Below are 23,456 nucleotides of genomic sequence, written 5' to 3' on the forward strand. Positions count from 1 at the left end.
CAGTTTCCCATGAAAACCTATTACATTAATGTGAGTTTTATTCATCCTGTGCGACCACACTGATTAAGAGAAAATCAATGACAGAGAATCATAAAGCATTTCATTTGAACATTATGGATAATCCATCAGATTTCTGGGAGTTATGGGTTTGCAGATGCTTCATAAATGTGTGTTCATAAATATCCTTGCGCTCAAGGAACTTCTGATTAATATCGTATATATTCATAAAACTGCCAATTCAGAATGTCCATTCTAACATACAATAGATCATTAAAAACTTATAGCCGTTCAACAAATGTTCATCATGAGTAAATCTAGAAGGAACTTCCACTGAAAAAGGATAACCTAAAGTGCCCTGCTAATTTTTATGTGCATTATGTAAGGTATGTAGAATGTTAAACATGAAATTTGGAATGCTCACATTTAAAAGGACATCAGTGCATCAAAGAGAGTTTAGGGATAGGTGTCAAGCATAGTCCAGGAACTGGCTGTTAAAAGGATTTAGATCTAAATGTATTTTGATGTTTATTTACATTGAGATAGTGCCTTTCAGTTCCTCAGGACGACCATTGTGCTTCACGGCCAATGAACTACTATTGCTATGTAAACAAATGCAGCAGTCAATTTGCACACAGCAAGGTCCCACAACAATGAAGTAAACTGAGGAACTCAGCCAGTGAGTGCTTGTCTGAACTCTGAGCCCTTTCTAGGGATTTATTGTAGAATAAAGAACTATCTCCAAACATCCAATAGAGTAGTTCAAATGACACCCAAACTGATGAAATCAGCTCAATTTTCCAGTTGTAGAAAGCCATTTTCCCACCTTGAGCCCTGACCTGAATCTCAACCTCCCAATATGTGGCAGGATGAGAGCCATGTGCCCTCACATTTAATTAGGGGGCTGATAGGTATAGTGAGAAGAAGTAAGAAAGGGTGAGAAATAAGTGTGAGGCAACTAATTTATCATGACTTCAAAGCAGATGGATTTGCTTTCCTGTGACTGGGAAGATTTCTGGGGGAAAAAAAAAGTCATTGCAAATATGTGCCAATCAAAAAACAAAATGGTTTTAAATAAGATGACAAACCAAAGAAGTTTAAGCCCCTTCCATTACTTGGTTTGCAGTACAGAGCTGGCTTGGATGAAGAAGATTTTGAAAAACACGCACTGTTCTTGGAAACTGATGGATGATGGTACACAAAGTACTCTTTATGCTTAAGAAGTTCACATCAATGGCTTTATGTAGACTGAGAAGCTGCTGGATGCTTCACCAGCAGTTTGTTGAAGGTGTACTTTATTAAACAGTAGAAATTTATGGTTAGGAAACTAAGAAAGAAACATTTCCTTTTCCTGCAACACAGATTTGCACTTGTTGGCCTGATGTCAGCTTGGTTCAGTTGGTAGCAATCTGCCTTTGACTTTGTCACGTGATGGGTTCATGCCACAATCCCAGACTTCCACGCGATTTACAGTGGCACTTTTTGGTGCAGAACCTTGGCCTTAATTTTAACTCACACTAACAAGCGAGAACCTAGAGGCAAATTTTACAGTCCCTACCACACCTCCCCCGCCCCCCCCCGGAACCCCCCCACTGCCCCACCCGCAACACATGGGTTTGCAGGCAGAGGGGCCCGTAAATTTCCCCCGGGTGGCCTTCTGCCACTGCCTACCCACCCACCGCCAACTTGTCTGCAATTTTACAGGGGGGGTGTGGGGGGTAGGGGCCTAAGGAAGCCTGCCTGCTGTCACTCCAATTGAGGCTCTTAAGTGGTCCATTAATGGCCACTTCTCTCCCGGCCACAATAATGATGCTGGTGCGAGGAGGTCGGGGACAAGGGGAATCCAGGCAGGTTACCCTGCCCGGTTCTCGGGTGGGAAAGTGGGGTGTCTCCCTCACAGACCCCATTTACCAATTGCCCCCCCCCCCCCCCCCCCCCCGCAGAGTTCAGGCCCCCCTGAGGTGTTCCTTACACCCTCTGGTCTTTCCAACCCAAGCCAACCCCTTACCAACACCGCGCCCCACCCCACCCCCCACCCAATCCTGGGCCTTCCTTCCAATTCCAGCCATGACAATCCCACACCTACCTAGGGTTGTTGAGACTTGTGGGACTACGCGTAGGTCGAATGAGGGGTGGAAGTCCCACCACCAGCCAATTAACTCCCCATACGTTCCCTGCTGACTTTTGCAGGGCAGGGCAAGCAACCCAGTCATCAGAAAAATCCTGCCTGGGTGTGGGGTAGTAGTGAGGTCAATTAAAATGGAGTAGGGGGGTCTTTTCCACTCCTTTTCTGATCTGATGCAACTGATTTCAATTTTTAAATTGATTTCAATTTGAGGCCCAAGTAGGGAGCAATAATGACTTCCTCAACAGGGGAAATCTGCCAGCAATGGATTGAGGGCCATGAAAGACTCAGAAAGGTAAGTTTTAAAAAATGTTTTGTTTTCTTTGTGGAGGTGCAGCAACACTTTTTTTATATTTGTTCATGGGATGTGGGCATCACTGGCTAGGCCAGAATTTATTGCCCATCCCTAATTGGCCTTGAGAAGGTGGTGGTGAGCTGCCTTCTTGAACCGCTGCAGTCCATGTGGTGTAGGTACACCCACAGTGCTGTTAGGAAGAGAGTTCCAGGATTTTTACCCAGCGACATTGAAGGAACAGCAATATATTTCCAAGTCAGGATGGTGTGTGGCTTGGAGGGGAACTTGCAGGCTGTGGTGTTCCCATGTGTCTGCTGCCCTTGTCCTTTTAGGTGGTAGGGGTCGTGGGTTTGGAAGGTACTGTTTAAGGAGCCTTGGTGAGTCCCTGCAGTGCATCTTGTAATGGTACATACTGCTGCCACTGTGCCACTGTGGTGGAGGGAGTGAATGTTTGCAGAAGTGGTGCCAATCAAGTGTGCTGCTTTGTCTTGGATGTTATTGAGCTTCTTAAGTATTGTGGAGGCTGCACTCATCCAGGCAAGTAGAGAGTATTGCATCACTCTCCTGACTTGTGCCTTGTGGATGGTGGATAGGCTTTGGGGAGTCAGGAGGTGAGTTACTCTCCGCAGAATTCCCAGCCTCTGACCTGCTTTTGTAGCCACAGTATTTATATGGCTAGTCCAGTTCAGTTTCTGGTCAATGATAACCCCCAGGATGTTGAAATGTCATCTGAGCCCCACAAGGAAACTTGGGCCTTTCCTTCCCCCATCCAATCTTGATCACCTCTGGACTCCCTGCCCCACCACCGTCACCACTTACCTGAAAACCAGTGATGCAGCCCTGTGGGTTTCTGGAGGTCGTCTCCTGCAGCCTGAAGTCCCACTACACTCACTGTCCGGCAGAGATTTCTGCTGGGTGTGGGTGGGATTTCAGGCCTGAATATTAAATACATAAGGCATGGGAGTCAAAATCTCTCTGGGCTGAGGAATGCAAGTTCGTCACTCATCCTAGACTCCTGTATGAATCCTGGCCCGACTTAAAATCGGCTTCTTTGTCTTTTGGATGAGAGGGTAAATCAAGGAGCTTTCTGCCTGCCCAGGTGGGTGCAAAAGGTGCCATGGTACAATCTGAAGAGATGGATAGTTTTTCCCTATCCATTTCTCAACCAGTTCCACTAAAATGGAACTGACTGGTCTTTATCTAATCTCTGTCAAAAAATCGGTTGCCATGTTTGCCTACAAAACAGTAGTGTTGTACGTTTCATAAACAATTCGTTGGCTGTAAAATGCTTTAGAGCATTAAAAAGATGTAAAAGTTGCTATTTAAATGCACGTTTGGTTGTTCTTTACCATCGCATACCCAAAACCTTTCATTCCTCAGAGTGAATCAGACTGAAAGTTAATTAGCCTCCTGCCTTTTCAGAAGTCAGTGCGGAGGAATACGTGTCAGTCCAGCTTTCTAGCTGAACCTGTGGATTTCCCACTTGGTGACTCAGGTTAAAAATCCCCCCAGTGATCAAGTTCTGTTCATGGGCTTTTACCATTCAAATTTTACAAAGTTAATCACTATTTCAGGATTCACCTTATCTTCTCTCCTTCGCAACCCTACCAGTGTCCTGCCCTATAGTCCATGCCCTCTGACTTCCTAATAACAGCTTTCGCTTTATAAAAGGGCATTTCTAGTTTTCAAACTTTCTCATCCAAACAAAACAGCTGGATGCTGAGCAATGCACTTTTCCTTAAGGGGAAGCGATTCCGAGTGATGGAAGTCTGATAGAATTACTGCTGTGTTCATTAGGTAAAGTGACAGCACAGTACAGGCTGTTACTGCAGTGAGGCAGAGTCTTTTATCTACAGCCAATTAGTACCCCATTTAAACTGAATTCACAAAAGCCCAATAATTTCAACAAAGACTTCAGAAATTGAACTTAAACAAAGACACACATCAAGAAATTACCGACTAAAACAAGCTAAAAAAAAATACAGGTTCAGGTTTCAATTAATGGTTGTCCTTTTCCTTTTATCCTTCATTGCCCTACTCATTGCTGGATACAGACAGAAATGAAAAAACATATCCACTTGTGATCTGAAAAGTGCAACAGAAGAATGATGAATAATGCATTGAAACTAGCAACTGTTTCCAATGAAGAGGAATAAATCAGTTCAAATTGAATTTATTCTGTCAAGTTCAGGAGGGGATTATATACATATAGAAAAATGAAACCCCACCACAGTGGGAGACTTCCTCGTCATAGGTCCTTGGGGGAGTGGGGGAGGTGGCCAGTGTAAATGATCAGAGTTTAATTTTACTTGGGACGTCAGAGGACAGACTGGCTGAGTGCCTTGGCGTGTGTGTAGGTTTGGTGGAGTCAAGCAACAGGGAGGAGTTGCCTATAGTCTACAGCAGGTGATTAAACCATGCTGTGTTGTGTGCGTAGGAATAAGCAGGTAAAACATTTGGTTCAGCTTCTTCTATTGTGTTGTCGAATGATGTACTCTGAAAGGACAGAGCTCACAGAAGTGAAATGCAATTTATGAGACTGTAGCTAAATTAATTAATTCTTAAAGAAGATTTGTATTTTCAGAATGCCATCCATTGTCTTTAATGAAGGTGTTAGGAGTGTGTGTCCAGTCTCAGTTTCTTTTTGTTAGAGATGCTTCTGCTGGATGCAGCTCCTGTCTTTCTTATCTCACATTTTGTGCAGACACTAGGATATGAACAGTAAGACCTGGTGCTTTATGAAAATGGTCTCTGGAGGTCTGAGTATAAATTTAGCAATTGGTAGGAAATAATAATCTCAGATGAGAGAATAGCATAAAGCAGAACTTACATTTTCCTTCCCAAAATGCCACATATGACAATGTTATGAAGAGTATTTTTAAAACTATATATGGCACAGGAGGACAATTTTTTAAAAAACTGGCAATGAAAAGAGAAGCTATGGTTTAGATATTGTTGACTGCTCTTTAGTCCTTTATGAGTCATATAAAACTTTCTCCCCAACACAAAGATCTGCTGCAGTGTCAAAAGAAGTATAGGAATTGGTTTGTACAATGTTAAAATTGCTTTGTGGTAATGTTAAGTAATTAGTGACTGTATTACATTTTAGAGACTTATGCTTCTGCTGTCATTGAATTATCTCAGTTCTGGATTTATTTTCCTGTTCACAGACAGGTTTCAGGACAGTCAAACCCCTTCCTTTAATTCCCACACCCTCCTTTATGAGCATCCTATATGTGCTTTTGGAGCTGTTTGGGACAAACTAAGTGTAACTGAAGCAGTCCACAGTAATGGCTACTAATAGCACCTAGCTAGAAGTTTCAAACTATCTTATAGAGCACAAGAGGGATAAAGCAGTTCAAATTGATCTATTCTGTCAAGTTCAGGAGAGGACCTATGATGAGGAAGTATCCCATTGTGGTTGGATTTCATTTTTCTATATGTTATTTACATATTCTTGTTTCATCCTGTTCCTCTATATATCCCTTCCCTTAGGATCTCCTCATGCAATGGACTCTCCACTTGGGAGGTGATTGGATCTCCTACTGCTAGTTCTTTGTCACTGCTGCTGTATTATATCTGCCTATGTGTGAAGATGATGATCTATGGAATACACTTCAACAAAAGCAACTTGCAATTATATAATAGCTTTAATGTAGAAATAAAACATCAATAGGTGCTTCACAAAGACAATAAATGAATGTGGAACCAAGGAAAGGGATATCACGAGAGGTGACCAAAAGCTGGTCGAAGAGATGGGTTTCATAAAAGGTTGAAGACAAGAGGGAGGTGGAGATGTTGAAGGATTTAGAGAGGGAACTTTGGATCATAGTGCCTAATCAACTGAGGGCACGGCTACCAAAGGTAGAGTGAAGGCAGTGAATAAGTTCAGTCAGAGGTTAGGAGTATTCAGTGATCAATGAGATATAGTTCTGGGGAAGGCTATAGAGATAGGAAGAAGGCAGACTATGAAGGGATTTAAATGCAAGGACAAAATAATGTTAAATTTGAGGCATTGAGGGGCCAATATATGTCAGCAAGGAGAGGGATGGTAGCTGAACAGGACATGGGTACGTAATAAGCTGAAGTTTCTGAAAGGTGAAAGCTGGGAGAAAGGCCAGGAAAGCATTGGAAATGGAGAATATGGAAGTGACAAAGGATTTCAGCATGAATGGGCTGAGGCAAGGATAGAGTTGGACCAGAGGGAATGGTTAAAGCAAATAATATAGATACATTTAAGGGGAAGTTAGACAAGCATATGAGGGAGAAGGAAAAAGAGGGGTATGATGATAGATTTAGATGAGGATTGTTGAGAGGAGGCTTGAGTGGAACATAAAAGCCTGCATGGACTGATTGGATCAAATGGCTTATTGCTGAACCATATATCTTATGTAATCCAATGTAATTCTCTGTTAAATATAACTTATTTAAATAGTAATTTTATGGAGCTGGAAAGAGGAAGTCTTTCTGATGGAGAGGATGTGGGCTGGAAATTCAGAACAGGGCCAAACAGAATGACAATGTTACAAATAGTTTGGCTCAACCTGAGACAGTGGTCAGAGAGAAGGATAGGATCAATAACAACAGTGCAGAGTTTGTGGCAGGTCTAAAGACAATGGTTTCCAGTCCTACTAATGTTCAACGAGAGGCAATTGTGGCTCATCCAACACTGACATCAGTCAAGCAGTCCAACAACAAGGCAATGAAGGGCTTGAGAGAGGTGGTGGAGAGGAAGGGCTGGTTGTTACCGGTTTGCACCTGGGAGTTGACCCAATGTACATGGATTATGTTGCTAAGGGATTTCAAGTAAATATGGAAGTGGATAAATCCAAAGAAAGATCCTTCCACTGCTCTGGAGGTAATTGTGTGGGGCGGCAAGAGAAGTCATTGTTGGAGATGCTGTAACTATAGATCAACAGGTAAAGTTGGAAGCAAGTACGGGTGATGTGTTTGAGCTGGACAATAGGTTTTGGAGGAGGATCGACTGCGTCATAGGGTGCAGAGAGGTCATAGGATGAGGGAGAGAAAGGATGGATCATCTACCAGACTCACAGTCACGAAGGGAATCGTCCTGATTAGGGCTGTATCAATTCTATGGTGGGGGAGGCTCGGAGGAGAACTGATTTAAGAGATTCAAAATGGGAGCTGTTGGAAAGTTGGGCATAGATTAAGAACATATGAACATATGAATTAGGAGCAAGAGTAAGCCCCTCACTCCTTTGAGCCTGCTCTGCCATTCAATAAGATCATGGCTGATCTGATTGTGGCCTCAACTCCACATTCCTGCCTTCCCCGATAACCTTTCACTCCCTTGTTTATTAAAAATCTACCTAGTCTGCCTTAAAAAATATTCAAAGGCTCTGCTTCCACTGCCTTTTGAGGAAGAGGGTTCCAAAGACTCATGGCTGTCTAAGAGAAAAAATGTCTCCTCATCTCTGTTTTAAATGAGTGACTCCTTATTTTTAAACCATGAACCCTAGTTCTAGATTGTTCCACTAGAGGAAGCATCCTCTTCAAATCCACCCCGCTCAGGATCTTAAAGGTTTCAATCAAGTCACTGCTTACTCTCCTAAACTCCAGTGGATACAAGCCTAACCTGTCCAGCTGTTCCTCATGAGACAACCTGCCCATTCCTGGTATTAGCCTAGTAAACCTTCTCTGAACTGCTTCTAACGCATTTAAATCCTTCCTTAAATAAGGAGGCCCATACTGTACACAATACTCCAGATGTATGCTCACAAGTGCCCTGTATAACTGAAGCATAACTTCTGTACTTTTGTAATTAATTCCCTCACAATAAGTGATAACATTCTATTAGCGCTCCTAATTGATTGCTGTACCTGCATACTAACCTTTTATGAGTCATGCACTAGGAGCTCTGCAACATCTCACCATTTAGATAATAATCTTTTTTATTCTTTCTGCCAAAATGGACAATTTCACATTTGCCCACATTACACTGCTTTTGCCAGAACTTTGTCCACTCACCTAAACTATCTATATCACTTTGTAACCTCCTTATGTCCTCTTCACAATTTATTTTCCTACCTATTTTTGTGTCATCAGCAAATTCAGCAACCATACCTTTGGACCCTTCATTCAAGCCATTTATATAAAGTGTAAAAAGCTGAGGCCCCAGCACTGATCCCTGTGGCACACCACTCGTTCCATCCTTCTAACCAGAAAAAAGCCCATTTATGCCAACTCTCTGCTTCCTGTTAGCTAGCCAATTTTCTATCATGCCAATATGTTACCTCCTGCACAATGAGCTTTTATTTTCTGCAATAACCTTATCAAATACCTTCTGGAAATCTAAATATAGTACACCCACCAGTTCCCCTTTATCTACAGCATGTGACGCCTTCAAAGAACTTCAATAAATTACTTAAACATGATTTCCCTTTTACAAAACCATGTTGACTCTGTCTGATTGCTTTGAATTTTTCTAAGTGCCCTACTATAATATATTTAATAATCACTTCTAATATTTTCCATATGACAGATGTTAGGCTAACTGGCCTGTAGCTCCCTGCTTTCTGTCTCAACCTCTTTTTGAATAAAGGAGTTATATTTGCTATTTTCCAATTAAATCCAGGGAGTTTTGGGAAATTAAAACCAAAGCGCCAACTATCTCACTAGCCACTTCTTTCAAGATCCTAGGATGAAGTCCTTCAGGACCTGAGGATTTGTCAGCCCGCAGCTCTAACAATTTGCTCAACATCACTCCTCTGGTGATTGTGATTTTCCTGAGCTCCTCCCTCCCTTCCATTTCCTAATTTGTAGCTTTTTCTGGGATGTTACTTGTACCTCCTATAGTGAAGACTGACACAAAACGCCTGTTCAATTCATCTGCTATCTCCTTATTTTCCATTATTAATTCCCCAGACACTTTCTACAGGGCCAACGTTCACTTTTTAAACTCTTTTCTTATTTAAATATCTATAGAAACTCCTACTATCCATCTTTATATTTCTAGCTAGTTTCCTCTTGTACTCTAATTTTTCCCCTCTTAATCTTTTTTGTTTTTTATATCTGGCCAACCTTCTCACCTGCCATCCGTCTTTGCGTAATTATGTGCTTTTTCTTTAATTTGATACTATCTTTAACTTTTTTAGTTAACCACAGATGGTGGGTTCTCCCCTTGGAAGTTTTCTTTCTCATTGGAATGTGCCTATTCTGTATATTCTGAAATATCCCTTTAAAACCTGCCATTGAATCTCTGTGTACTTATCCCTTAATCTCATTTGCCAGTTTACTTTAACTAGCTCTGCTTCCATGCCTTTATAATTTCCCTTATTTAAGTTTAAAATACTGGTCTCAGACCCACTCTTCTCTCCCTCAAACTGAATGCAATATTCAACCATATTATGATTGCTGCCACCTAGGGTGCTTTCACTATGAGGTTATCAATTAATCCTATCTTGCTGCACAATATCAGGTCTAATATAGCCTGCTCCCTATTTGGCTCCAGAATGAGCTATTCTAAGAAACTATCCCGAAAATGTTCTATGAACTCTTCATCTATGCCACCTTTGCCCATCTGATTTTTCCAGTCTATATGTAGATTAAAACCCCCCATGATCATCGCTGTACCTTTCTGACAAACTCCCACTATCCCTGTCCTACCATGTAATTTGGAGGCCTGTACACCATTCCCACAAGTGACTTTTTACCTTTATCATTTCTCATTTCAACTCAAACCACTTCTACACCCTGAACTTAGGTTATCGCTCTCTAATGTGCTAATACCATCATTAATTAACAAAGCCACCCTCCACCTTTTCCTAACTTCCTATCTTTCCTAAATGTCATGTAACCTTCAACATTCAGGTCCCAATCTATGTCATCCTGCAGCCATGTCTCTGTAATGGCTATCAGATCATACTTATTTATTTCTATTTGCACTATCAGTTCATCAGTTTTGTTTCAAATGCTACTTGCTTTTAGATACAGAGCCTTTAGTTTTGAGATGAAAGGAAAGGGAGGCTAGAGATGAGATTGTAGTTTGCAAGACACAGAAGCCAAGGAGTTTTTGTATTGAGGAGGGAGTTTTCCAATCTAGAAAATCAGTTGGTGAAGGGTATTACTGGAGGCAACCTTTACACACTTTATATAGTTAGTTACGGAAATTACAACCATACACCTCCATGGTCAATCTGCTCACAGTCTCTTAAAGGTGTATCATAGGTGTAATACCTTTAAGAAACTGTGAGCAGATTGACCATGACCTCCTAACCCAATCACAGTTTCAGCCTGTGTCTGTATATAGCAGACTCAAGTGAATGTCCAGTTAATGCCCAACACCTGCATTCAATTAAACACAATTAATATACAACTAATAGGGCGTGATGAAATAGAATGTCAGCTAGCATGGAGGCCAGGAAAGAAATTTGGGTAGTCACTATTGTTCCGTTGTGTAGTTGGGGTCTAAACAAGGATTTTGGAGATTGTCTAATCTTTCAAAGTATGCTGGTCTAGTCTGTAGTTTCTCAAAACCATTACTCTTTACTTGCAACAAGTATTTACACATTTGGACCTCTACACAAGGTTGGAGCATCTCCTCCTTCGAGGGCCCTCTTATTTCTCAGTCAAGTGATTTGACATCATTATTACATCAGCATCAGGTATGCTTCTGATGTGAATCCTTTACCCTATATCTCCCCCACGTCTTTATCCTCATTATATTTCATTATGTTTATGTCCTCCTACATCTCCCCTCAAGAGGTGTCAGCTGTGGCTCAGTTCATAGCACCCTCGCCTTTGAATCAGAAGGTTGTGGGTTCATGTCCCACTCCCGGAAAACCAAGAACTGTGATTGTACTCAAAAGAGTTACATGTGATCTGTTGATAACTCGAAAGAGTTACATCTCCCCTCAAAGTGCTTCACAGGGTTAGCCTTTGTGGTGCCTTGACCAATCTCCCTGATCTCATTCAGATCTACTTTTGAGGTCAAGGGTATTTCATACTTCCCTTTCTGCCAGTGAGTGTTCTCCTGAGTGGCTGGAGAGCTTGCAGTAAGTCTTCCTTCTTTTTCACCACAGGATCTGAGTAGTAAGCCCAAGTTTCTACTGGCTTTCTCTCTGATGATAAGGTGCTACGGCTTCTCCTTACAATACTCTAGTCAATCTCAATCATATAAGATCTTAGTTGTGAAGTTTTTTTTTAATGATTGTGCCTTCCTTATATTGATCTCAGGTTTATACTCTCTCCCTGGGCTTCAGCACTAGTAACTCACATGATCTATGCCTGTAATTAAAGTTCTGAGTCTGGTTGCTTCTCTGTTCTTCCTCACACTTTTTTTTCCCTCTCGTGGTTCTCCATGGTGATATTAGGTTTGAGATTTTGTTTGAGAGATGGAGGCTGTGTTCTCATTAGTAGCTCTGGTGGTGAGAAAGCAATTTGTAGCGGTGAGGTTTGATAGCTCAGAAGAGCTAGATTAAAGTATTTGTTTTTCTTCAATAAATCTTTTACAGTTTTTATCCCTCTCTCAGCTTCTCCATTCTTGTGAGGATTGCGATGTGTGAACTGGTTATAAGAAAAGAGCCATATTTGTTTGCGAAATTGTGGAATAGCTCATTAGCAAACTGTGGCCCATTGTTGGACACTACAATGTCCGAGATGCCATGTGTTGCATAAATTCCCTTGAGGGATTGGATGACTGTTTCTGCTGTGATACGATGTAATCTGTTTACTTCAATCTGCCATGAGTTTTAATCAATGACAATATGGAAGGTATTGCCCCTAAATTCAATTAACTCCATTCCCAGGTTCTCCTTTGGCCTTTATGGAAAAGTAGAAGGTATTTGTGGTTCTTTTTGTACCTGGCTGTTTATGGCACAAGTACGACAGTTAGAAATTATGGCCAGAATTTCATGTTGAATCAGCGGGAGCTTGCCTCACCTGAAATCGCATGAAATATTGCGAGAAGACATCGGGCATGCGTTTCGACATCTTCGCGCCTGCGCGCAACATTACGGTCGGTGGACGCATGTGGGTGTTGGAAGCACGCCCGCAAACAATTAAACAGGCAATTAAGCCCGTTAACAACCCAATTGATCCGCATTTTACCTTGCCCGCGTGATTTAATGCTCGTCGCATGGGCAACGCGAGCAGGCGGCCAATCCATTTTTTCTCATATCCCATCCAAGGGTGGGATAAAAGGGGACCAGAGCATTGGCTGTGTGAGTTGTTAGGAGTTCAGGTGAGAGTTTGCTACTGCTTTAGTCCTGAGATTTTTTAACTTTTCCTGTGGTTTCTGCTGAAGTATTTGCTTTGTTAGCTTTGTTTTGAGGACCTTTTCGTCAACCGTCTTGGGAGATTTCTGTTGAGTGTACCCTTCAGTGCACGCGACAGTGCCATCTGCACTTCAGCAGATGGGGGTCATTTACTCCACTGGTGGGACCTCCTCTGAAGAGGAAGAGGGGGGCAGAATGGAGAGAAGGCCAGGAGTCTGCAGGCAGCATCCCAGGGAGAGACCTGTGGGAGGAGAGGCGCAGGCACAGGCACAGGCGGTGCAGGGTCAACACGGAGAGGAAGGCAGTAGGCACCAGCGAAGACACCACCATCTGCTGCCAGAGTGTACAGGCAGCGATCCAGCTGCCTCAACACGTCTGAGGTCCAGTGCTGCAGGAGGCTCTGCCTCTCTAGTGACACCGTGACATCCATATCCCAGATGATTTGTCCGGTGATCGCCTCCAATTGTGTGGGTGGGCACCCAACGCCAGTGGCTCTAAAAGTCAAAGTAGCCCTCAATATTTTCACATCTGGATCTTTCCAGGGGTCAGTGGAGGATCTGTGTGGAGTGTCCCAGTCAGCTGCCCACAGTTGCGTCAGGCCCGTCACTGACACTCTCTACAGACGGGTCATGACATTCATTCATTACCGGACAGACAAAGCCAGCCTGGCTAAGCGAGCCAGAGGTTTCGCAGCAGTTGCTGGGTTCTCCCCCCATCCAGGGTGCCATAGACTGCACTCATGTGGTGATCAAGGCACCAGCTGGTCAGCTGGTTGCCATCGTGAACAGAAAGGGATTCCACTCCATGAACGTGCAGGTAGTGTGTGACCATAATACACAGATTCTGCAAGTCTGTGCAAGGTATTCTAGCAGCTCTCAAGATCCATACATTCTGCGACATTCCCAGGTACCAAGACCGTTCGTGGTCCCAGCTCAGCTGGGTGGCTGACTGCTGCAACAAAGGATACTCTTTGAAAATGTGGTTCATGATGCCACTCTGACACTCAAGCACAGAGGCATAAGAAAAGCATAATGGGAGTCATGCCTCCACAAGAGCGGTGGCTGAGAGGGCCATTAGGCTGCTGAAGATGAGGTTCCGCTGCCTGGATCGATCAGGGGTTGCACTGCAATATCCTCCAGAGCGGCGTGTCGCTTATAGTCATTGTATGTTGCACTCTGCACAATCTGGCACTGGCAAAGGGGGAATCCACTGGACGATGAGGATAGTGAGGCAGCTCCAAAGGCCTCAGAGGATGACTCTACTGATGGATCTGATGAGTAGCCGGGCAAGCACAGGGTGAGGACGTGGAGGCAGACTTGAGGAACCTTCAGGGAGGCAGGGACACCAGGGAGGACTTGATTCAATGCATCTTCAGCTAGGCTGCCAAGGCATGGCTTCACTCTCATGGCAAGGGTGCCGCCTCTGTCACACACATTTCTGAGGAGGCAATCCCATGACCCCAATGTCACCTCACAAACTCTGTAATAAAGTTTGCTGCCCCTGCCATCTATCATAAGGTACTGGTGAGGCCTGCACCTATGGAAAACATAAAGGACACTCAGGACATTGATACAAAATTTAGATTTACATCTTTTCCAGAGATGCAAAAAAGGAACATAACATAATTTTGTTCCTACTGTCACACAAAAACAATACATAACACTGATGAAATGTAAGAATGTTACCCATGAAAACCCCCATCCTGAACTCATGGTGCCTGAAACTTATGTTAGTGAGTGTTGCATTTGGTGAGCAACTCCCCCCAACCCCCTCACTGGCAGCAGCATTGGAGGAAGATTGCTGACTGCTGTTGTGTTTGCCCTGATGACTTTGGCAGTTGTCTTCTGGCCGGCAGGGCCTGAGCAGGCTCCACCAGGGAGGGGGTGGCCAGCGATGTGGCTGGGCACTCCTCAGTTGTCACAGCCTCATCAGATGCCATGGTCACTGGCAGAGGGGTGGAGGAGCTGTCGCTTTCATCCAGAGTGCCGTGAGAGGGGCCCCCAGAGATGACAGGCAGCTCGTCCGCCGACCTGAGGTACGTCTGGACCTCCCTGTTCACCGTTGATGGATGGGCACCTAGCAGAGAGACTAAATGTCTCATCCATCTCTCACACTGGCAGTGTGGGGGCTTGTAGGTCAGGCACAGTCCCAGAAACCCATGATTCTGTTCCTGGAGCTGCCTCTCCATGACAGTCGACACTCCCTTAATGGAGGAGGTTGTGCGCTCTGTGCTGAGGGTCAATACAGTGCTTCAGCTCCTCATGGACTCCTGGAACGCGGGCCCTCAGGGATCTGCACCGGATCTTCCCGCGCATCTCGCTGGGCATCGAGCATCTGCTATCTGATGGACAACACCAAAGGCTCATCATCTGTCTCGGACTCAGCAGCGTTCTGGTCTCCAGCATTCCTCTGACAGCTGGCGTCCTGGGCACTCTCTGCTTCCGCCAGCTCCCCATTCGAGTGTGCCGTGCCCTCCTCACAGTGCACTATTATCTGAGCCGATGAACTACTGCCCACCAACGTGCTTGTATTTGAGCTGGTGCCTGGTAGCGAGAGAGGGTGTGACACTGGTGATCTGTATGCAGCTCCTCGTCTGATGTCAAGGGAGAGTCCTTGGGGTCCCGGCAGCCTCTGGAGGATGGCTCATCTGAGGGAGGAAGGCAATATGTCAGTATTATCAATCATCACATAGTCAATGTGCATGCTAGGCGAGTGAGACTATGGATAACTGCATCATGTTGGCATCATGATTACTGGATCACTGGGGGCTCTTGCTTAGAAGTCCGTATTTGAGGTGAGACGACCCTGTATTGTTTGCACTCTCCACCAGTCTCATATCTGCCCACTGGACTCTTACCCTCCTCCGACACCACTGCCTCTCTGCGACCTAAGGGCCTTGCTCCTTGTTGGCACTCTAGCCCGAGGGCGTATATCTCAAAGTTGGTCAGTAAGAGCAGGTTGATGACCCCGCCACCCACTGGTCTGCACTCCACAGCATTATGGCTTCTCTTCTCCTGTTCAGAACAAAGTGCATTCATTAGTCCACCCTCTCCCTTCAACACCATACCAGCCTCACCCTCCCTGCCATCCCAGAGGACCAGATTGAGGATCCCGTCAAATTTGCACATCCCACTCTTCTATGCCCTAGAGGTTAGATGCCACATCTCCCAGCCTTAATTGGCACAGGTATATGTGCCTTTTGTCACTCTGATTCCTACACCCCTGAGCGCCGCGAAGGATGTCCACCCTTCACAAGATCTTTACACAGTACCATGCCAACTCGATACTCACCCTTGCCAACCTCAGAAGATCTTTAAGCCGTTTGCAGCACTGGATCCAGGAGTGATGCATTACGTCATCCCTGCTGACCTGGGCTGCCACCTCTGACCAGGCCTTCTTTGTCTGGTGTGGTGGCCTGCTCTTGCCATCCTGTGGCATCATGATGCATTGGCACTCACTGCCTCCACCAGAGCTGCTCTGGTCCTGCCTATCAAGTGCACCAACAAGCAAAAAATTCAGACCTATTTCTTCTGTAAAGTGATTAATGCTTAGCCACCAGATTGATTGCCTTGCTCTTGCCTGACATTTTGCTATTCCTAGATGACCTTGGTGAAGTCTTTGAAGACTATCAAGCCAAGGTGTTCTTGGTATGACTATTCTCTTGTTGAAGGCTAGTAGGCCGTCAATGACAGTGAGGTGCTTCCACTGTTCAAAGTACTGCCATACTATCAGATTAGTGGGGATATAGCGTGGCTATCCTTTCAGACAATATTCTTAGATTTGCACAAATTTCATTTTATTGCTGGACTTGTTTTATGTCCTGCTAATTTTTTTTCAGTACTTGGTAAGAGTTGAATGTTTAAGGATGCATATGCTTCAGCCTCCTTGATGACGTATAAATCCTCTTGTTTGGTTCCTTCTGATGGTATTTGTCACATTGTGTCTACCATTGTTTGATACTTCCCTTGCACATACTCTGTGATGAAGTCATATCTTATCAATCTTAATCTGAACTGCTGGATTCTGGGTGGCATCTTGGCAATTTATTTTATGTTTAGAAGATTGACTGTTGGCTTATGGTCTGTTTCAATTTTGAAATGCAATCCCAGAACATAACACTGAAAATACTTATGCTGCCAATGCTTCTTTTTCCTTTGTGGCGTATCATTGTTCTGTTTCTGTTAGTGACCTAGAGGCATAGTAGACTGGTCTACACTTGTCTCTCTGCACTTGAAATAAAAATGTCGCAAGACCTGTCGATGATGCATCCGCTGCTACAATGACTGGTATGTCTGGGTCATAATGTGCCTAGATTTCAGAAGAGATTAGAAGTTGTTTAATCCTTTTGAAAGTGTTTTGCGGGCCCACATTCCAGCAGTTGACCCTGTCTCAAGGGCTCATTGAACTCTGCCAAATTTGGTAGGAACTTGCCTACTTGGTGACCTTGAAACTTGATCATAGGTTTGGTTAACTCACATTTTTCATTCAATGTTAGGCCTGTGTTCTGTAAGCCTCTCAGCACTGTTCTGAGTCTGTGATCATGCTCTTTACATTCCCCAGGAAGCTTAGATCCTTTACTTGTGGTTCTTCCACTTCTTGTATGTGGCTGTTTTCAAATTTTCTCCCTTTTTTTACAGGTTGTCAGCATTTTCGAGTGACAAATAGTTTTGAAGTGGTCTATTTTTCCACATTTATTGCACTCTGCCCTGCCACCCCCCACCCCACTGGACATTCTTCACGCTTATATAGTTTATTCAAAGACATTTCAAAAAGGCAATTGGCACACTTTTCCCTATTTTGGTAGGCTTGGGCTTAGGCTTTGGCACGCCTTCTCCTTCATGGCCTACAAACTGAATGATCTCACTCGATCTTCTCCATGGGACCTCTCCTTCCCCATGAAAAAAATGCCCATTGCTGTTCCCTGAGTTCTGTTTTCCTCGGAGCCTGTACTGCTTTTATTAGTGTTAAATCCCTTCCAGTCTGTAAGAGATCTGATAACGCTTCTGATAATGACCCTGACTGATTCTGTCGCAAACCAGCTCATCTCTTAAGATTCCATGGCTGCAGTTCCCTGCCAGCCTATAGAGATCATTGATGAACAAATCCATGCTTTCACCTGATCTTTGCCTTCTTTAATTAAATTCAGACTTCTCTACTGTTAAAATTTAATGGACGCTGAAATAAGAGTTGAAAGCTTGCAGGATTTCTTCATAAGAAATGAAAGTCTCATCAACCCCTTGTCTTGCTATTACTTCGTCAGCAATAGATCCCACTGCACAAACTAGTGTACTGACCTCATCTTTTTGATCTCTTTTGTGTAATCTTGAAGCAGTTCTGTACCTTGTGAGCCTTTTACTCGGCTTCTGGGCCCAGTGTGAGCCTTCTGATCTCTGAAATGGTTCTGAGAGTGGTAGTGTGGATTTCATGCTTCTGCGAAGCTCTGGAATTGTTCCTGCTTCTGTGCTGCTTCTTGCTGCTTTGGGCCTGTGCTCACTGCAGTCTGGTCTCTGGATTTTTGTCTCAGGTTGTATCTGTTGCTCCTGTGATGTACCGGAATCTTGGTATGTCTTTTTTTCCTTTTTTTGTTCCTTCGAAAACCTATTTTCTTGTATCTTCTATTTAAGGTCTGCTAGGTCTTTTACTCACTGCCTCCATGTTTTGTTGACTAGATGGGGGGGTTTGGGGATTGTATATTATCCCAAAGTATGCTGCTCGAGTGTATGGTTTCTCAAAGCCATTACTCTTTAGTTACAGCAACTATTTGCACATTTGGGCCTCTGCACAAGTTGGAGCTTCTCCTCCTTCCAGAGCTCTCTTACTTCTCAGTCATGTGATCTGATATCATTAGTATATCAGCATCATGTATGCTTCAGATATTAACCCTTTATAAGTATTTTAATGGGAAGGGATTCAAGGCAAGTTAGTGTCAGTGATCTGATGATCTCAGAGAGGTCATGAAGGAACATGAAAGAAAAACAAGAGCAGGAAACCATTGCCCCCCGATACTGAGAGTTCACCCTCACACTGAGGGTACTGGAACTGCCATTGCCTTTGCAAGCACACATTAATAAGTAGACATGTTAACTGCAACAAATAATCAAGTGGTATTATTGGAGCAGATTTCACCAGCTATCTCACCCATAGGCCATACTTCATGGGATATCACAGATTTTGGCCAAGATTTTTGATCCATTTATGTTGATGGATGGAACATGATTGCCTGTGATTTCCTAATCCGTGTGGCCAGTATGCAAGGCTCCTCACAGTAGCTTGAGATCAGTATATACCTGTATTACATGATCCTTCTGCCAGTGTATTACAGCTGAGCCTGGAGCTCATCCTAATGGCTGTTATCCCCTCACTCAATTTATCTTACAAAGTCTCAAAAACAGAAAACAAATGAACTACAGGTACTTTCAATAGGTAGTGTTAATCCATTTAGAGTAACAGTAGTTTCCAGTATAACCAAAAGTAGAATTTCCCCTCCCCCCGTCAGGGGAGGCTGTGCGGGGGCGAGTGCAGACTCAATCAGCGCCCCTGATCCGGTCCGTGCCGCCATTTTACATGGGCGGGCCAATTAAGGCACCCCTGTGCCTCAGGGAGATATGTTTTAAGTTTTAAAAGGGTAATAAAGTGGAGAAATAATTTTTATGACATGTCCCCTCATGTGAAACTGTCACATGGGCTGGGACATGTGCATTAATGTTAATAAAAATTTGTGTGAAAATTTAAAATCATTCATGAAACCTCATCCCGCATGTGGATGGGGCTTCATGAAAAATGTGAAGGCTGCCTGGGCTCTTCACCTGCCCGCCAACCTTAAGGTTGGAAGGGCAGCTCAGCTAATTGCTGAATTGCCTTTTTAAATAGCCTTAATAGGCCTTTGACAGTTCGGCGGGCGCACAGTCAAGTTGGCTGCGCACCTGCCGAACTGAAAATCTAAGTGGCGTGCAGTGACATCGGGAGGCACACCCGACATCACCTTGCATCATTTTATGCCTCGGCGAGCGGGCCCTGATCCCGCTCGCCGAGCCGAAGATTCAGGCGTTAGATTGACTTGCAAACTGATACATACTCCTGGTATGTGAAGCGCCACATCAGGAATAACCAATCATTACATTTACACTTATATTGATTTGAGATTCAACTTTTTGTTCATTGTCTGAGATTATCTGTGTAAAGCACAGGGTCGCCATCAGGAGCACCTAATACTGATGTAACTATGATGCAATGTCACATAAGTAAGAGACTGGAGACCTTGTGTAGAGTACTGGATCTATATCTGTAAATAAAGAAGAATGGTTTTTACGGGTAACAGCCTATGGTGTCATTCTTAGGTCAAACCCCAAAGAAATACCACCTAGACCCCAAACTCAAGCCAAAACAATTTGCTGTAAATATTTTTGATATAAGTGAAGCTGACGGTGCAATACTTATGAAGCAACATTTAGACTTGTGAAATGGGTTCAACTCTGAGCTGGGTCATATGTATGAAAAGTTTTATGAATCTTGAGATGATTTTTGGACAAAACTTGCACCACTTTGCAGTGGAAATTGATGTAAAATCTAGGTACACATTATTTCACCAATTTTTTCACAGTCAGGAAAACACATGCATTAAATGCAGATATTTGTGATAAGTAAGTACTTCATGTGTTTTAAGTAACAAATAATTTTTTTAATATCATATCCTTTAGCGCAAATAAATCTTTTCAACCAGTAGCAAATTGTAACCTTGTATTTTCGAGGAAAAAATCTTGTCCATCCTGCCTTTCCCTTCATTAGAACATGATGACACTTCAAAAAGCATTTCATTGGCTGTACCTTCAGCAGGCCTGAAGTCGTGAAATGCGCTATATAAATGGAAATTCCTTCCTTCTTGATGGTGTTTAATATCTGCAAGTTTTATCTGACTTCATCTAATTTTAGATCGGTGGGTTTTAAAACGGTGACAAAATATTTTTCTGCCCAACTAAACATGGGTGTTTTGTTTTGGGCTGCAGAAATTCAATTTAAAATCCTGCCAATGTTCTACCTGATGAAAACCGGCAAATGTTTTGTCAGCTCTTTGGCAACCAGCCCTACTTTTTCAGGACACTTGAGCTTCTGCATTTTACTTTGTGATTAAATTAACAATGCTCAAGATATTTAGGTATAACTAGAATGCAAGTTTCAACAAAATTCCAAAATTATTAATCATATAATTCTATCCCACAGTCATTAGAGTATCATTAGAGCTGAACTGTTGCCATGGAAATTATAGCACTGAGGAGGCGATTCAGCCCATTGAAGCTGCAACAATGCTAGATTTTCAGTTGGAGCTAACCACTCTGTTGGAATTCCATCTGTTCTTGACTGGATTGATGACCATTTTAGCTGAAGCTATCTGTCCATTCATTCTTGACAAAATTGATGAATTTGCCCCAGGGAGGCAAAAAAATTAACCAGATCAATTCTTCTGCAAAGGAGCATGTATTGAGTGAGTCACTGGTGTAGTAGTGCTGACTGACCCTGCCTCTCCATCATGTTCTTTGACGGATCACACTTGTTGGCAATGAGGATTAAAGACAAATAAATTGGAAGAGGGAGGGATGATACACATCAGGATGGGCGAATGGTACTTGCACCATTTTTCATCTGGTACTGATACTCAAAGAAATGGAAGATGTGGACAGAAAATAGCAGATCTTAGAGATCTGCCACTTCCTTTTTATAAAACTATAAAACAAACAGAATAAGTGCAGGATGTAGGATCCAGTAAAACTACAAGACAAAAATGGCACTGGAAGAAAATCCAGATTATTTTTCTGTAATCACATCTTCCATAATGTCTAGATGAAATGGGGACCTTAAAGCACACACTCAATGGGAAGCTATAAAAATAATTACAGTAAATCAGCGTGGCATCTAGGATAGCTGTTCCCAAACTGCTGATTGCAGAGACAGCAGGTAGGGTCCTCTCCTCCAAGACTGTGATCCACACCGAGACCCAGGTGGCATCTGTGCTGCCCTTGCTCTGCTCATCTCTCAGCCTCGCTCCAAGTTGGCGAATTGAGTGTTGCCCGGTGCCAACAATATGAACAACAAGTTTGATGCGTGAGTCATTGATTTTCTCCTCCCCCACTTCATTTTGCTCCCATTGAATCTTTTGACATTGGCACTGGTGACCTGCTGCTCAGAATTGTTTTTCTTCTTCTCAAGATCCTTTAAAATAGTCACGTGCAGGGGCCTGACTAACTCAGGAGTTCCTCTTCCTTGGCCATGTTGGAACTTGGTACGCACTAAGAGTTAGGAAGGTGTATTAACAAATTGATTGATCTAAAATAAGTATCTGGAGCCTAATTGGCTCAGTTGGTAATGCACTGGAAGCTGGTCTAGAAAGCCCTAGGTTCAGGACCCACTCTAGGACCTGTATGGTAAAGGAAGTGCTTTTCACCAAGAATTAATTCCTACAAGGAAGTCAAGGCTTTTAAGGGACAGTGGAGATAGGGCCACGGTTAGATTAGCTATGATCTTATTGAATGGCGAAGCAGACTTGATGGGCAGAATGGCCTACTCCTGCTCCTTTTTCTTATGAACCTGAGGAGGAGTCGGTTCTTCAATTGGTAAGTATTGGATGATGAAGGGGGGGCAACTGGTGCAATAGTTGGTTGGGGAGTAACCTTCCTAATTATTACAAGATCTAGTCTGAAAGAGGACAGAATTAATTCCACAGTTTTCCTCCTAGCATCAATTTACTTCGGTGGGGTTTTGGGGGAGTAAACTTTCCAAGAATAGTAAATTTTAATTAAAAATATATTAAGGAAATATGAAATTCTTGATCAACAATAGTGGTAGGTACAATGGGAGCATGATGTTGATGAATCAGCCAGAAACCGGCTGGGGCTTGGGCTCAGGATGTCAGGGCCGTGGTGTCTCCCTGCTATCTGCCTCTAGCTGGCTGACCTGTGCGTGTGTGGGAGGCGGGGAAGAGTGGCTTCAATGAGTCTTCAGTCACCGGGGAATACAGCGAGCTTGGCTGAAACCTACATGAGTGAAATAATAAAATTATTACAGAGTACTTTAAAAATTCAGATTTTCCTATTAATATGATGCATTATATGTTCATCTATAATACGTGGACTCCCTCCAAGGTTTCCTGCACTGACTGAGTTCTCTAGGATCCTCCATCGAAGATTGTCCTGAAAAATTGGAAGAAGGTAAGTGTATTTTTTGGTCTGATCAGGGTGGGGAATAGGGATTGCAATCCTGAATAGAACCATAGAACCATAGGACAGAATTTTCGGCTCGGCGAGTGGGGTTGGGCCTTAATTGGCCCACCCACGTAAAATGACGGCACTCATTTTAATCTCACTTTGCAGCACCTGGTCCATAACCTTGCAGGTTACAGCACTTCAGATGATGCCCATCACCCTCTGGGTGAAAAAGTTTTTCCTCATGTCCCCTCCAATCCTTTTGCCAATCACCTTAAATCTATGTCCCCTGGTAATTGACCCCTCAGCTAGAGGAAACAAGTCTTTCCTGTCTACCCTATTTAGGTCCCTCATAATTTTGTACACCTCAATTAGGTCACCTCTTAGCCTCCTCTGTTCTAAGGAAAGCAACCCTAGTTTATCCAATCTCTCCTCATAGCTGCAATTTTCAAACCCTGGCAACATTCTTGTAAATCTCCTCTGTATTCCGTACAGCAATTTTGTCCTTCCTGTAATGTGGGGACCAGAACTGTACACAAAATTCCAGCTGTGGCCTAACCAGCATTTTATACAGTTTCATCTTACATCCCAGTTTTTGTATTCAAAACCTC

General features: G+C 43.4%; 1 protein-coding gene across 1 annotated transcript in view; it reads left to right on the forward strand.

Annotated features, from left to right (window-relative positions):
* Positions 1–4,766: 4,766 nt before the first annotated feature.
* The window catches only part of LOC144669219 (uncharacterized), a 165,811-nt gene continuing 147,121 nt past the window's right edge, over positions 4,767–23,456 (forward strand). Inside the window, exon 1 of the mRNA XM_078531588.1 lies at positions 4,767–4,864. Coding sequence (XP_078387714.1) covers positions 4,835–4,864 — 30 coding nt within the window. The 5' untranslated portion in view covers positions 4,767–4,834. The remainder of the gene's footprint in view (positions 4,865–23,456) is intronic.

The sequence above is a fragment of the Cetorhinus maximus genome, chromosome 2 (genome assembly GCF_964194155.1).
Source record: "Cetorhinus maximus chromosome 2, sCetMax3.hap1.1, whole genome shotgun sequence".
NCBI classification, from domain to species: Eukaryota; Metazoa; Chordata; class Chondrichthyes; order Lamniformes; family Cetorhinidae; genus Cetorhinus; species Cetorhinus maximus.